The 17,525-nt window shown below is 36.8% G+C and overlaps 1 protein-coding gene across 1 annotated transcript in view; it reads left to right on the top strand.

The window, feature by feature from the left end:
* The window catches only part of LOC139475265 (receptor-type tyrosine-protein phosphatase H-like), an 89,110-nt gene that overhangs the window by 7,692 nt on the left and 63,893 nt on the right, over positions 1 to 17,525 (top strand). Inside the window, exons 3-5 of the mRNA XM_071258499.1 lie at positions 11,812 to 11,943; positions 14,248 to 14,400; positions 16,839 to 17,123. Coding sequence (XP_071114600.1) covers positions 11,812 to 11,943; positions 14,248 to 14,400; positions 16,839 to 17,123 — 570 coding nt within the window. The remainder of the gene's footprint in view (positions 1 to 11,811; positions 11,944 to 14,247; positions 14,401 to 16,838; positions 17,124 to 17,525) is intronic.

Below are 17,525 nucleotides of genomic sequence, written 5' to 3'. Positions count from 1 at the left end.
ATCTCAATTACTCAAAATGATATTCGTTTGCTGATGGTTATTGTTTCTATATTATAAGTATTTTTGTTCATTTCGATAACATTTTGTCATCTGGCACTTTTCATCTGGCCTCTTTGTATGGGGGCCTGACACTAACAATTACACCTGCACTTAGTATGTGTTTGAGACTTGTACAATGTTTAGCATATAAGTAGATTGGATTTCAACTGCAATATAGTTCCCGTTAATTGCTTGTCTTTCTTATCCTGTTCATCAAACACTTGCACAAAAAGTGATAAGTGGAAGCGTTATACATTTACAACGATAAAAAATATTTCTCCACTTGGAAATACATGACCCATATACCCGTAAAGTAATTGTTACTTAATCATCTGACATCAACCTTGAATGGAATCTTCCTCTTTGAGTGTGGTGTGGTCGACTTTGATGACGGTAGAATAGTAGAGCTGTAGCCAATTGTCAGAACCTGTCGTTATGTGGAATCTTCGTTCATGCACACGATGTGGTCGACTTTGATGTGATCTCCTTCTCACGCACTTGGGTACTAACCGCATTCAGAATCTGAATAGCATTTCAATGCAGTGTCCCATATAATATTCACCCTTTGAATGCTAATTAAGAATGCCCTTTCAATAATGCTTATTAATTTCAATTTTGTGTTTTAAAATGTGATCTAATTGTTTCTGATTATTGCAGTAACACCGTTATAATTTATTTCTTAGAATGTGAATATTGTCTGACCCTCTGCCAGGTTCTTTATGAAGCAGTCTATTTCAAGTCTTTTTAAATTGTAATAATCTCTACTTGTATTAAAATGTAATTACTTTTTACGTAAATTGTAATAACCTTATAAGTTTAGTGTCAAAGGCGTTAAATGACTAGAACCTATCCTTGTCAGGGTTGGTACAGGGTTTATCGTACAATCGTCATTAAAGTATGGGTGAAGGGGAAGGATTGAGGTCGTTATCGTACATTGTTGTATAATTATATGTATATATAAACGCATTGGAATTTCATTTCTATGGTTGTCCAGAAGAGGATTAATTACAAGAATGAACTTAGTTTTCTTATTTATTTGAGAAATACTCTGTGTTTTTTGTACTTAATTGTAACATATCCTATTGACGATTTTCATCATAATTGTTCATATTTAACCTAATGGAATCATATTTCAATTGGTAAAGTAGGTAGTAATATACACAATGGAATAATTATAACGTAACAAACTAACACAAATATATTGATGTGTAAATGTGGAAAGTCTGACTTTTACTGACTGAAACAAATTTATTTATTTTGCAACTGTATATTTGTACATATTTTATGCGGAGAGGGTTTACTAAGTTGCAAGAACTTGTCCCCAATACAATTCTCATTTTGTTCTGTGAATAAAAAATGTTTAAACTAAACTAAACTAGCAAATGCATGATACATGATGTCATTCTGCAGTAGTCTGTGTGCAAGCTGATTTAAACATGTTCGTATACATAATATCAATTTATTATTATTCAAGTTTCAATTTTTTAACGTTGCTCGAAAGAAGTAAAGCAAATAATGACAATGTCCTGGGCGATGTACATGTGGGTATGTGAACCCGCAAGGACTACCTTTATCAATATATTACGTGCAGCTTGAGTCATGTCTGTATTGTTGAATGATACTCTAGCAACTGTACACAAATTTATGACTGGAAGATCAATCCTAGGGTACGTCTATTCGACAAATATGTTAATTGATTTTTCATCCAATAGTAGCTTAGCTAGGAGTGCATTGCAATAACATTGAGTTACGAGTTACCGAAGAGAGCTCTGTGCAACCGGACCCTGAAATTATGTCGATATGCATTGGAGGTTTACTTAATTTGATAAGGAGCACATGGCCGTTTCCATGAAACAAACGAGACAATTCAATCGTATTTATACATTATATTTTGACGAAGAATTCAAATACAACAAATGAGGGACAGATGTCAAAGGAAAAAAACAGTCGTCAGCAAATGCAGCATAGATTCTCCATGCATGGGAAAGGAGAATATTTAATACAAAACATTATATACAATGTTTTTATTAATATCAAAGGAGGGGCGTGGATATTCTTTACCTACATTGCACATACTATTAGATATTGTGTATTCTCGATCTCTGTGAACTCTTCACAGATAAAGAAATGATAATAAATAAATGCAAACCATGTTAACTTATGCAATATTTGTAGCAATGTATGATTAACATATGGATCATTATATAACATAAAATATTTCCTTTCATAGGAAGAAGTATATTTAATGAAATAAATGAATAAATTTAACTGTCTGGATTCCTTTCATATGTCATGAAGAACTAACAACAACTTACTGACAACTTTTGCTTGGATAATAACTCCTTGCCCCAACAACAAAAACAGAATCCATCATGATAACGGTACGAAATCATAATTCAAAGTATACACAAATGATATCCGGTATCTTCGGGCATGTCTTGTTCAGTTTCAAAGAGCATCAGAATGTATAATAAATTTATTTCAATCAATTATCGCTGAAATATATCTGTTTTGATGAAAAGTGAAAGGATGGATAATCTATAATGATAAGGTTTTTGTCACTAACATAAATATTCTCTTTGACCTTATACGAAGAGTATTCTAAGACCATTAAACTCGGCAATCGGCGGTGGATTGCGCCAAGCAACCTTGATACCAAATTTGGTACCTCACGTATAATGCGGTACATAATTTTCGAAACAGACAATTACGTTTTTCATAAGTTATCACTAATTTGTGACTTATATAAGGACAAAAATTCCCTTAGAAGATAATCTTCTCTGGGGTTTTAAGAGGATTAAAATAATTCCAGCTAAAATCAAGCACTGTAATAAAATATTGAAATTATAGCATACCTTCTTAACATTCTAATGAAAAGAATAGTGACTAAGAAACCAAATTATATTTATCTCCGATACTATACCCTCATCAGTATACACACACACACATACATCCATACACACATACACACTGACACACATATATACAGAAACACACATACATACATACAAACACATACACACATAGGTATGTATGTTTGTGTGTGTGTGTGTGGTTATGCATGTATGTATGTATGTATGTATGTATGTATGTATGTATGTATGTATGTATGTATGTATGTATGTATGTATGTATGTATGTATGTATGTATGTATGTATGTATGTATGCCAGTAAATACGACCTCTATATGTCATTGGTATCAGATCTATGACTGCACTTCTACATATAGTTCCAAGTGAAAGATGAGTGACACTACTATGTGAGAGGTCCCACAAAAATGCTGACATGAGCAATTAAAGGTTATACAAAATGTAACAAATGAACAAAGTAAAATATTTCAAAAGATAAAATAGAAACTCAAACCTGTAGATATACGAGTTAGAATGTAGCAAATACATTAGATAAACGTATCTTCTACGTAGATAAAAGTATGTCCAACGAAGACGTAAGTATATTCTTCGTAGATAATACGTTTTTCATTTTTTATCACTAATTTGAGACGGACAATAATCCCCTGAAAGCATAATGATTGTCGAGTTTAATGATCTTCAAGTACGTTTCATGGTCAAAGAGAAAATTTACTTTAGTGACAAACATATTTTCATTATAAATTTTCAATTCCTTTCTATTTGGATACAAGCAGATATATTTCAGCAATTGATTGCAAGAAATTTATGACAATTCGTATACTCTTTGAAATTGTACAAGAGTTATCCGAAGATACCGGATGTTATTTGTGTATGCACGGGATCTGTCAACTCATTTGTTGTATTTGAATTCTTCATCAAAATAAAATGAATTGTATATATATGATTAAATTCCCTCGTTTGTTTCAAGAAAAGGAGGGGCGGTCGGGTAGCCTAATGGTTAAAGCGTTCGCTCGTCACGCCGAAGACCCGGGTTCGATTCCTGACATGGGTACAATGTGTGAAGCCCATTTCAGGTGTCCCCCGCCGTGATATTGCTAGAATATTGCTAAAAGCGGCGTAAAACCATACTCACTCACTCAAGAAAAGGATCATGCACTGCTTATCAACTCGTATAGCGTTTCCACTGCAAATCGACACACCGGTTGACCAGCCTGTGTTTGTACCCTTCGTCATCACTCGTTCAGTCGTGTCGGACTGGTCAAAGTACTGTTGAAGCAAGTCATGCAAAAAACATCTTGAAAAGCCTTATAAAAGTATTGAACAATATGTCACAATTAAGTTATTTGTCGAATATACGGTTGTGTAACCCATCATTTCGAACCCGAGGATGGATCTTTCAGTCATTTAAATTTATCTATGTTCACACCACCCTTTTATAACGATTGTACGACAAAGCCTATACCAAACACCCCTAACTTAACAGTTTTGTACTTTTGTCATCATACACAGTATTTCTCGAATTGTACATGTGAAACGCAAGCTCAACTGACAAAGATCATTTCTAGTCAATTGGCGTCTTAGACACTACGGTAGTAAGGTTATTACAATTTAAGAATTTATTACATTTTACGTCAATTTTTATTACAATTTGCGTATTACAATTTACGTCAAATATTATTACAATTAACGTTTTTTTAACAATTTACGTCAAAATTATTACAATTTACTGCAAGTATTACAATTTACCTTTTTATTACAATTTGCGTCGTAACAAGCCCACTGGGTGCCGAGTTGATACTTTTCACCTCAAAGAAATTACCAATTATGAACAACAATGTTTACTTCCGTATTACATCACTACCGGTGACCGACTTTTACAAAGTTGCTTGAACACCAGACAGGAGGATTTTCGTTGATCGAGGGATCGTATATACATAAATGAGTCATGTGTGTAATCAGAAACAATCTGACAATCTGCGTACAGTTATTTGTTTTATGTTTTCCAATGTTACCAAGAGAATTCGTCGGGAAATGCAGATAACTACCGTCGTCGTTGAGCCTGATGGCGCCACACAGAACGATTTCTGTTGAATTTACATGATCATTATAATGTATATATTTATTTATTTCCACAATTCGCGCTATGATACGCTTCCCATGAATATTTTCAAACACGTAAACCAATATATGCAACACTTAGACAAACGGATCTCTCAAAATAGGAGAGAATGCTACACAGTGTAAAATCTGAATTTTGCTTTGTTTACGTTTCAAACAAGTCGAGTTTTGGTGAGATTAAAAGGAGAATAGTTCGTTCCATTCCAGAGACAATCAAACATATTTGGTACAGGTTTTGACAGATGCAAAACACTATTCAGATTGTATTGTGTATACGTGCTCAATTTCAGAATTACATTATGGAGCTACCTGTGCTGAAGCATCTCAGTGTTTAACCAGTGATGCAATTTGTACTACATCCAACATATGTGCATGTAATGGCACTCACTACTACGACATGGACAACGACACCTGCACTGAGAGTAATGTGTATTTTCCTGTGTAGCCTAGTAGACTTGATCACATACTAGATTAGTAAGGACGTGGACACGTTGCTTCATAACGTTAGCATATGTGATGTCTCTTTGGGAATAGAATCAAATCGATAACTGGTTTGCCATAGCTGCATTTGTACCTCTCACGAAATCGTTGGTTCCTACCTTCTTGCATGTGATGTGGTCGCCTTCGATAACATTGGAAAGTAGAATATATACTGAACCAAATTAAAAACTTCACAATCCTAAATTTTTTACATTTTGACCAATTATCATTGTGGGCCCTTACTGTGTATTTAAACAGCAATGGCCACGTATTGTCTTCAGATAACACCCGTTTTTGTGCTGGTGAATCGATCAAAGTCATGTGAACAGCACTATAGGGGCAAAAGTGTTTTTTCACGTGCAACTGGTCACGAGGCCACAATACCGCACGTGTTTTCAGCCATACTTGTTAGCAGTCATTAACAAAAAAAGAAAAACACAAGAAAAAAAACAAAATTCTTTACGGCCATTTGTCATGCCACGCCTTTCAAATGTGCAACGTGAACGTGCCATCGGCATGTTACAGGCGGGAACGTCCGTAGCTGAAGTCGCAAGGACGATGGGTTGTAGTCGACGGACTGTTTATGATTTACAGACGCTTCTACAGCAAACTGTTCGAAACCGTCTGAGAACTGTTCACCTTCAAGCACGACGGCCATACTGCGGGCCGATTCTGACTCAATTACACAGACGTCGACGTCAATTGTGGGCACAGCGACACCTACGATGGACTCAGAGGAATTGGACGTTCCAGGCTTCTTGTCATCCGTGGCAACCTCAATGGTGCTGCTTAACGGGACCAGGTTCTGGCACAAGAACTTCTACCTTTTATGGCAGCACATGGACCCGGTTTGATCTTCCAACACGACAATGCCAGACCCCACACAGCAATTTTGACAAGGAATTTCCTTCAGAATGCGGGATTCAACGTCGTGGACTGGCCGTCAAGGCCGTCCCGACCTCAATCCCATCGAACACGTCTGGGATGCTCTTGGCAGAAGTCTGCGCACTCTCCAGAACCAACCACAGAATTTGCAAGATCTTGGCACCATTTTGCATCGACAATGGCGTCGTCTTCCCAATCATGTGTTCACAAGCATCACAAGGTCCATGCAGAGGCGTTGTGTGGCAGTTGTCAACGCACATGGTGGCCAAACACGCTACTGAACTTGTGTGCCATCAGATTCTCGTGCTTGGGACTTATGATTTAAACTGTTGATGTCATTACCGAATACCGTAGGTGCTTGGAACAAATTATGGTTACCACCGATGATTAAAATCCTTCTTTGGACATTAATGCTTAAAAATTACCTTCTCTGATATATTTGTCCGTTGTATATCATATATGGGATTACTTTTAAAAATGTGAATTTTTAATTTGACTCACTGTATTTTCTAAAATAGTTAATAATGAAACAATTTTATGCGGATAATATACCTGGTAATTAATCCACTGTCCAACACTTTATGTTTTGTTTAAAAAGTTGTCATTGTAAGGAATCGCCCTCTTTGTTTGATTATGTCGTCAAAGTTGACAACCTAAATATGCCTAGATCATTGCTCGTGTTAGTAAACTTAGTAGTTTTTCCAATTCCTGAATACCCTTTAATTGAAGAGTTTATTTAAAACTTACATATAAGTTACTTTTCGTTTTATTCCTCGATTTCAATTGTGCTTATTTATTTCAATTTGATATCAACTTCAATTACTCAAAATGATATTTGTTTGCTGATGTTTATTGCTTTTATATCATTGGTATTGTATCCCAAATGTGTGGATCGATGCTCATGATGTCAGTCACCGGATTGTCTGGTCCAGACTCGATTATTTACAAACCGCCGTCATATACCTGGAATGTTGCTGAGTGCGACGTTAAACAACAAACCAAACCAAAACCAACAATATATTTCTATGTTGCAATGATTCTTTATCAGATATAATAGTTGGCGAAAGTCAGGAATACAATTTCTATAACGGCCAGTGTTTATATATACACAGTAAAAAAAGTGTTGCACCCCCTATACTTTTTCATGGAGGGGTGTTTTGAAAGGGTGTAAAGATAACCGAATTAATATTATAACCAGGATTTCCTGTATACCAACAAACCAGTGTATTGTCTATACAATGAACTTAAATGGGGTATTCCATGACCTTATGGCATGTAATAATCTCATGCTGAACTTTTACGAAAAATGAACGAACAACGAAGACGCATTAAGTATGGTGACATCTCAATAATTTTTAGTGACCAAATTCATCCAATAGGGTAAGAATGTCATATGGAGATTTGACGAACACAGTAAATCAATATCGAGAACTTCCACCAAGCACTTGGATCACAGCTTGAAGTCTTCGTCTCATACCCCTCACCAGACGTTAGAATCGCTCCATGGGCAGCTGCTGCCACTCCTCGTGTAATGCTGCTTCCAATTCACGCAAGTTCTGTGGAGGAGGGTCCCGACGATAAATCAGGCGTCCCACAATGTCCCATACATGTTCCAGCGGATTCAGATCTGGACTCATTGCTGGCCATGGAATCTGCGTCAGAGCATTGTTGTGGATAACCTGGGTCACAGCTCGTGAACGATGTGGTCTGGCATTGTCATCCATGAATATCGGTCTGGTGGCCAGTGGATGATTGTCAAAATGGGGCACCACAACTGGATTCAGCACCTCTTGGATGTAGCCCTCCCCTGTCAAGTTGCCTCGTATGGTCACTAAATCAAGCTTACAATCAAATGAGAAGCATCCCCAGACCATAACAGATCCACCTCCATATGGTACAGTTGGCATGATGTTTCTTGCAGTATAAGCTGTTCCAGGACGCCTCCATACTCTCACTCTGCCATCCACAACATGCAGAAGGAACCTGCTTTCGTCCGACCAGTGGATTCTTCTCCAGGACCTCAAGTTCCAGTTCTGTCTCAGTCTACACCAGGCTAGACGTAGTCGTTTGTGGTTGTCTGTGAGTTTAGGTCGCTTGATAACCCTTCTGGACTTCAACCCTGCAGCTTTAAGACGATTTCTCACGGTCTGGGTACTGAACTGTTGACGAGGAAGCCAAAGACTTTTCAAGGTTGTGCTTGTAGCAAATGGATGACGCCTTACCACCCTCAACAACACTCTGTCATCTCTAACTGTGGTCTTACGTGGTCTGCCAGAGGGTCTGCGATTCCTTACATCATTAGTTTGTGCGTGTTTTCTGACCAAACGGCTTATTGTTGAGTAGTGATGTCCGGTTCTTCTGCCAATCTCCTTGAACGAAAGACCTGCTCCATGAAGGCCAATAATCTGCCACTTGACTGCTTCTGACAATCGTCTACCCGGCATTGTGGGTTACAATAAACTGGGCTGTCAGAGAACATCTTTTATAGGCGATGTTGAGCTTAAGAAGATACTGCAATCTGCAAATGTCATGCACCATGCAATTCACGTGCTGATTGCTACGTTTTGGTGATCATCTTCCCTTCGAAAACATTACACATTTCACATCAGATCCCCAAGGAATACCTACCATTAAAACCAGAGTCGGGCGTTTTAAATGTTGTGATGTATCAAACGTATTAATGTGGGGGTGCAACACTTTTTTTACTGTGTATATGTTTTCAAAAAAATACAAAGGTGGTTTTCGGGATTGCTTATTGACAAAGTCTCACTGTGACTCCCCGAATATCAAATGGACGGATCCTTAAAAATTGTATTCGACCAAAAAATCACAAACGTTATAAAAAAGTTGCGTGTTACGTTACGTTTCGTCACATTGTTTGATTCATAATCACATGTTCGTGATACGGTCGGAATCGTGTGAATAAATCATCATGTGTAAATTGTGAGATACAATAAAACCTTGTTAGTCCGAACCCCATTAATCCGCTCATATAGCCATAATTTAACAGACCGAATGTTGACAATAATTCAACAAGATGTATTTGAAATTTTGTTTAAACAGTAAACAGGCATCATAGATAACATTGTTAGATTAAAATACGAGAACTAATACTAATTTATTTTTTGCGTTCCATTCCCGAAACTATTTACATTCAAATATATTTACATTGATTGAAAAATGACATGGGGTTTCAAGCAAAAACAATGTGTAGTACTTCAATGGATCCATTTACACATGAAAATATAAAGTGACAGAAATTGCTTAAAGCGAGGTGCTTGAAGATATGGTCGGAATCGAGTTAAAGTTGCGATTTCTTATGACAAGGGAAACTGTTTTGTCGCTTTTATGTATACAATGTAATTAGAGTTAATTAACTTTCTACTTTAAACATATGTGGTCCACAATTATGGATTGAAGCAAGATAAGAATTCTTGGGTACCTTGTGATATTTTGTATATATCTTGTTTTGACAGATACAAATTATTGTTCAGATTGCATTGTGTATTTGAATTTGGAGTCATTTGTATTAACGCACATTGTTTATAACCAGCAATGCAATATCAAGATATTTAACTGAGTAAATAGGTAAATATGATCATATACACCTGATCACATCATTTGTATGGGTTCTTACAGATGCAATTGTGAAATTAATATACTGTGAATAAAAATAAAAGCGAGAAATCTCTGCTTGAAGCAGTCGATTGTACGATTCCGACTATATCATGAGCATTTGTTTATGAATCACTATCAAATAGTGGACCTACAAACACAAACACAAGCAAAGGCAAGTAAATTGTTCACCTGAAATAAACCACGGGAACATGAGGTATATGTCAAAATAGGTAATTGCATTGGACATATTTTTTGTCACTGATACTTCAAATTTGGAAATGTCTACCAAAAACGTTTTGAAAGCTTCAGTGAGCCCTTGAATGCTTTAACATTGTTACTTATAAGTAAGAGTTGTATAACGCTCTTTGAAATCCTCGAAGACAGAACATGTTTTATTGTATCAAAAAAGTTGAAATGTAAACACCAAATGCTTTGAGCTGCAGGGACATTTCTCGACATGAAGGGAAAGCTGACTATTGAAAATTTAAGTCATCCCTCTTTTCATACCCCTGCACTAAAGTATTTCAGACCTGTTCGTTTCTAGCCTCAAAGTAGATTTGATTTACACAGTAGAACAATATAGGCCAGTATACCGGTTAGCACATATCCTTTTCCCTACCAGGATAGAATCAAATGTGTAGTAGCTGGTACTTGACATCCTCTATAATTTATCCGGGTTTTTACAAAAGTAACTTTTCTGGTATCTTTCTCATTATAAATATTCATATTTTGTTGTTATTAGTAAGCCACATGTTCAGCATAACCAGTGGTTTAATATCTTTATACTGCAATAGCTGAAAGACACATCCGAGATTATTTAGGAGAAGGGGTAGCGATGCTTCTTTGTAATTGTTAGATACTCATGAGCAAAATATATCAAATCTTCGGCTTTATTTCAAATTTAAATTTATTAATATTTTTGTCCCTAGCATTGTGGAGTTTGGACCATTATCAGGTGAGGAATGGGATAAACTGAATTTAGTCAAATCTCCTTACCTTACCATAATTACTGAAGCCGAACTGAATTTAGACGAAATAAACTGTAGTTGAAAGAAGGCTCAACCGTGTTCGGGTGACAGTTGGAGTTAAAATAAGAGTATTTGTCAGAGTGGTTTCGCTTTCTGCACAGAGTGGTTTGGATTGTCATCCATTGATTATCTTCTCTTGACAGTTATTAACCAGCTACTAACAATGTTAGTCACAGTTTAGAAGAAGGAAATCGATTTTTCCCAATGACTTCGAAGACGAGAGACCAACTCGGCCATTGTAACTCAGCTCTCCTTGCTAAACTTTGCTATGGATGAGGCCAATATATTTGTTCTTTTCTTTTTGTCACGAGTAAAGAAACTATTCTAATACAAACATCAATACATAGACCCTAAATAGAAACCATAAATTATGTTATCCTCAAGCGAGAGGAGTAATTCCTTAATCGTTTGTGACATACGCGTACTTGATCAATTCTGAGACTTCAGTCTGCTGTCAATCAGACGACCTAATTTTTTTAAATCCTTCTACAAATGTGTGCATGTATATTTTATAAATATATTATCTATTTTATAAAAGTGTTCTGTTCAGTTTTACATATAAGATAAAATGAAATGGGTGTTCATTACCAGTATAGGATATAACAATCTGAAGGAAATATTTTGCAGTTACATTTACTTTTCTTCTTCTAACAATCGACTAAAGGTAAAAAATGTGGTATATGACATAACATGTGACGATTTCTTATGACAAGTGGAAAAAAATATTGTAGTGTATAGTACATATTGTATTTATTTTTATGTTAAATTTCAGAAGTGGATTACGGAGCTAACTGTACTGAGATTACAGACTGTATTACCAGCAATGCAATTTGTAATGGATCCGGCATATGTGCATGTAATGACACTCACTACTACGACACAGGCAGCAGCACATGCACTGAGAGTAATGTGGATTTCAGACCTTACTGTTTAGCCTCTGAGCAGATTTGATTACAACTTTGATCCAATTCCCGTTCTTTGTCTTTCGCTTATCACCCTGCTTACCACCAAGCTCCCACGAAATTGTCATTCGTCTATCAGGTGTAGCGTCATGCACGTTATCTTTCTTAACATATCAAACAGTAAACGAACAAATATGTTCCACCATTAGATTTGTCTTTACTATGGTTTACTAAAAAACATTCGAAAAGGGCAATTACTAGTCTTTCGTCTGCCATTAGTATGTCTACGTTATTCATTCAGGTCAAATGGTTCTTCAATATAATTTTAATATCAAGCATTAAGAAAAAATACTAAAATGAAAATATACTGATGCATGACAGGGACGGGACATTAGTGTAACTTCTGCCTTCAATACATATTGTCTCATTAGGTGTCAGGCCTGTTGCCCCCTGCCTATTGCCCCCTGACCTATTTCCCAACTACCCCGAGAATGGATTCATGTATTTAAAATACCAAACAACTTAAGTTTTGGAATGGATTAGAGCAAGCAGAAAACAAGACGCTGGTTTCACATTCGTATAAAATAACATGGCTTACTTAGAACAGGGCGGTCGGGTAGCCTTGTGGTTAAAGCGTTCACTCGTCACGCCGAAGACCCAGGTTCGATTCCCGACATGGGTACAATGTGTGAATCCCATTTCTCGTTGCCCCCGCCGTGATATTGCTGGAATATTGCTGAAAGCGGCGTACAACCATACTCACTCACTCACTACTTTAAACATCAAATCAGTTATAGGCCGAAACTGGATCCGGATCTTTAAACAGCAATACACAGGCCTCTCACTCCATACCCATAATAGTCCCATCCCATGAAAAATGGTTCAGAACTCTATCACTTTTCTTAATGGAGTGGGTACAAAGTCATATGATAAAGGAAAGCTCGCCTTGGAGGGATTATTATCTCTGTGAGCATCGGAAATGTTAGTGTGTGTGTGTGTGTTGGGGGGGGGGGGGGGGGGGGGGGGGGGGAGGTGAAGAACCGTATAAATGTAAAAAAGAAGAAGACAAAGCGAAGTTAAAAGTTTTAAATAAACGAAGTCGAAGGTCGTTTGCATTAATATGCAGGGGAATTGGCCACATGGGAAGGGGACAGGAAAAGACCAAGATCCGTTTCTTTCGTGGCTGGTGAGTCACACGCTGATGGGTTGATTCACTTCTACCGCACAAAGCGATTCTTGAGTGTCTACAACGTTTACCGATTTGATGCCCAGCTTACAATACACTGTCGCTGAACGTATCAAATTCGGTTCGAAATTAGTTTAAACAGACATTAGCTTGTTTGCGACAAGTATCGTAGCTAATATATTATAATATCACACAGATGTACAACAGACGGAGTATACAGCAAGTATGAGTAATTCATTGAGTTTTCGCCACTTCTAGCAATATTTCAGCAATATCACGGCGAGGACACCAGAAATGGGTTTTACACAATGTCCCCAGGTGGGAAATCGAAATCGGGCCTAAGGGTTTAAAGAGCGAGCACTTTGACTAGAAGCTTACCCCACACCAACTGTCAGTGCTTGCAAAACTGTCTTCACTTGGTTTATTTAAAAAAGTATTTTTTGGAACTCCATGTAAGAGTACAACAATAATAATCATGATTAAGTGTTAATATATTCGTTTTCAAGTGAGTTGAGATTTGGACATTGTTGTACATATTTTCCAGAGAGAAGGTTTGAATGAACATACCAATATATGAATATAAACGATGTCTTCCTACCTACCTTCTGTACCTGCTTACCATTACATCCTACCAAATTACGTCACCGTTTGCTTTCTACCTGACCCCCAATCTATTTTCCTAAACTACTCTTCCATTCCACGTGCCTTCCCACCTCTGATTCAAAACCCGTATCCCTAGTTCTAGTACTCGCAAAACTGAATTAAATATTATGTTAGATCTGTGATGTCGATTTAATTATACAAACATATTTGAGTTGGGTTTAACATATTCATTGAAGGATTACCCGAACTACACATGTGTTTTAATTCATTTACAAGCAATCCTATTTGAAAAAAGATATTTCTATCAGAAAAACAGAACTGTGCATATCAAAAAATGTGTACTGCCAAATATACGTCACATGTAAAACAGTATTCTGATTCTATTCAATGTGCATTTGCTTTCCTTGTTTTATTTTGTATATTGGCGTCATGTGTTCTGCTGACATGCGGTATCACAATTCCCTTGTTCGTCATATATTGTGTTGTACATTGTTTGTAAAGGGATATTTACTTTCAGAACTAGCCTTCGCAGGTGTATGTAATGAGACATCCCAGTGTGACACTAACTCAGACAAAAACATAGAGTGTATTCAGACAGCAGCAGACAAGAAGTGCCTCTGTAAGGATGGATGGTATAGGCCAAATACAAGTCCAACAACTTGTGTTGAAAGTAAGTATCAAATAGTTAGCATTGTAGCCTGTAATTGGTCACCAAATTGGACAAATAAATCATGTGTTGAATGTAAGCATCACATATCCTTGAAATAATCACCAAACTCCTTACGTTTAGGTATTCAATCGATTGGATATTAATAAACATGAATGAATGATTTCTGTTCCTTGCTGGATAATAATTTTCAAACTTCCACTCACTTTATCCTCTCTGATCACTTAATTGTGTGGAGCCTGTTGGAAGCTAACGGGTTAACGGTTGCCCTGTTGTAATATAGATCTTAAATATGCCAAACACTTGCCACATACTTGATAATGTTGGTTATGAGAGACTTTTTTGAAAATAGAATTAATGTTATAGATCAAATTAATATGTTGCCGTTTGTAAATAAAGCGACAAAACCCTTTCCATATCCAATAGAAATCTCTGCTTAAAGCAGAGTCGATTGTGCAACGTAACGGTTCTTAATTTACACATTAAACATACTTATGTTCGGAAATGATTATCTTCGTTAAAGAAAATTATGAAAGGGATACTAAAAACCCGGGACCATGTATTTTCGTAAATATATGTACGTATACGTAGAAATCTGTCCATTTACCGGTTCCGAGCGTACTGATTCCCTCAATAACTTCCCCGGCGAGAAATTCTACTAGAAGGTCGGTTTTATTGCGCTTTGGATAATTATCATATTCAAGATTGGGGTGCTAAAGAATACAAAACACATCAAAGGCTGTAACAAAATTCTTGTCTTGCATCTACGCAGTCACAGTCAGATCATTTGTAATGTCAATTGTCTCAGATAATTAAATGCATTTATGGCTGTTCGGACATTTTGTTTCTTAGGGAAAACACATGAGAAAAACACAGTGAGAATGAATGCATGATATTACACGTATGATATTTGAAATACTATCTGCCTTGAAGATTTTGTTCTTTTTTTTGTAAAATTACATATAAACTTAATCTTCTCATCCAAAATGAAAATATCCCCTAAATACAGCTCTTGTCACCCATGACATCAATTTGAGGTGGAAACAGGTGTGTTTTTTTATAAAACATGGACATTTTACATCACGAATATTAGTTAGTTAAGATTTGATCACCAGTTCTGTGACACTGTTCTACATGCAATTATATTTTACTACAATGCAACAATATACGGAGCAGTGGGGTAGCTTAGTGGTTGAGCATTCGATCGTCACTCCGAAGGCCCACATGGCTACAATGTGTTGTGCCCATTTGTGGTATCCCCGCAGTGACTCAGTCACTCACCAATGAGAATTACCATATTATTATGAGACAGATTTAGAATGTGGAAATATCTCAACAAATAATCGTTGACTACAGTCACATATTATGTGTATGTACATGTACCAATAAATTAAGCTAAACTGCCAACGTCCACCAAAATCTCCAAATGCAAACTATTTTCATGAATTTGTACAACATCATAGATATGAACATGGGCCATATTGAAATCATTGTTGCTCAGTGTAATAGTACTTCTGTTAGGAACGAAACATAGTTACCATGTGTCAGTTAAAAGATATGAAAATTGTTTTCCATGTGCGACTCATTAAAACATTTGATAGCGTTTATGTTAAGGTACGGTGATAATGGAAAGTGAGCCTTTAAGAAATGAATCACAATTACTTGTATCTCCTTTGGAATCAAATTTATATACTGAGTATACTTTGGGGACAGTTTCATTATTCATATTCTACGTATTCCTGCGTCTAAATTGTGACAGATGTTAACGAAAAGTAACTGTGTTCTTTAGTTCATAGATATGACTATTTGGGAACCAAACATATTCCACTTAAATATGAATACAGTCACTGTGCAAGATGTGCCTTGAAAATTCTGCATACCTGTACATCTGATCATGACACCAAACGACGGACATGCAATACTTACAAAGTGAAAAGATGACGCGTTTGAGTAAATGCTGGCTCTTCATCCGCAATAAAACTTTGACAACCCGATCCTAGCCTCCCTAAATAATAGGCTTGTTTTGTCAATTGCATACATTAAAAAAGGAATCTGGTACTTCCAGTAATGTAGAAACAGGGACACTATCTAATCGCTGTAAGTATCTATTGGTGAATATGCAAAATATGGCCTCTACATCAAACCTGTTCACGATCACTTTCAATTTCCTTCATGGAAGCACCTTTTTGGAATGACGCTAACACATGTACAAGTAAAGCAAGCCACTATTTTGCTTGTAATTTTATTGATCAATAATATTAACAGATAAGCACTTCTGTCGCATCATGTTGTAGTACTGCGAACACAAAATACAACTGGACAGAGCGAACGATAAGTCAGTGTCACTGGTGAAATTCTGTCAACGAACATCAACAAAGACATTTAATTATAAGATGTGTTCGTTTAAGCAAACATTCATTTCCGTGAAATTTTTTTTCCAGCTACCACACTAAAGCCAGTCATCACATACACATCATCCATAGGAAAAGACAATATTGGCATCAGCTGGACAAATACAAACGTCACTGGAAGGTACGCATTCAACTACATGGTAGTGTGGATTCAAGGATCTACTGGATCACCAGGAAATGCCTCTACACAACAGACGACCTACACCATCCAGCCCCTGTCTCCAGGAACAGAGTATACAGTCACAGTAGCACTTACCATCACACAGTACGGCAGGAGTCAGACGATTACCTCGGACCAAAAAACATTTACAACAAGTAGCTAAGTTTTTATCTCTTCAGTTGTTGTTGTTTGTCATTGAATGGTATGAGATCCACGTTTTCTCGCAACGAGACATACATACACAATGTTTTTTTCTCCTCCATAAAGCCGACATTGTCTGGAGTGTTTTCAGGCCGCCGTCGCATGGCAGGAGTCTCCCTATGCGGCATCAGGCAATAAATACCACTTATTTAATGTACATTGGGTGAATGGCGGGTACTGCTGGTAGGGCAGGAAAATGCTTACCCTTTTCGCGAACACCTGGTGTCAGTGATTTTCCGTAGTCTATTCATTAAATGTTCACAGCTACTTTGGCCCTGACTCCAAATGGAATCTGTTTCGGTGGATAATCTAGATTGGTTATGTTGCATTGACAATATATATTTTAACCCACCACT

The sequence above is a fragment of the Haliotis cracherodii genome, unplaced genomic scaffold (genome assembly GCF_022045235.1).
Source record: "Haliotis cracherodii isolate W230 unplaced genomic scaffold, xgHalCrac1.p SCAF_3, whole genome shotgun sequence".
Taxonomy (NCBI): Eukaryota; Metazoa; Mollusca; class Gastropoda; order Lepetellida; family Haliotidae; genus Haliotis; species Haliotis cracherodii.
The sequence above is the reverse complement of the archived record's forward strand: the minus strand, read 5'-3'. Positions and strand labels throughout refer to the sequence as shown.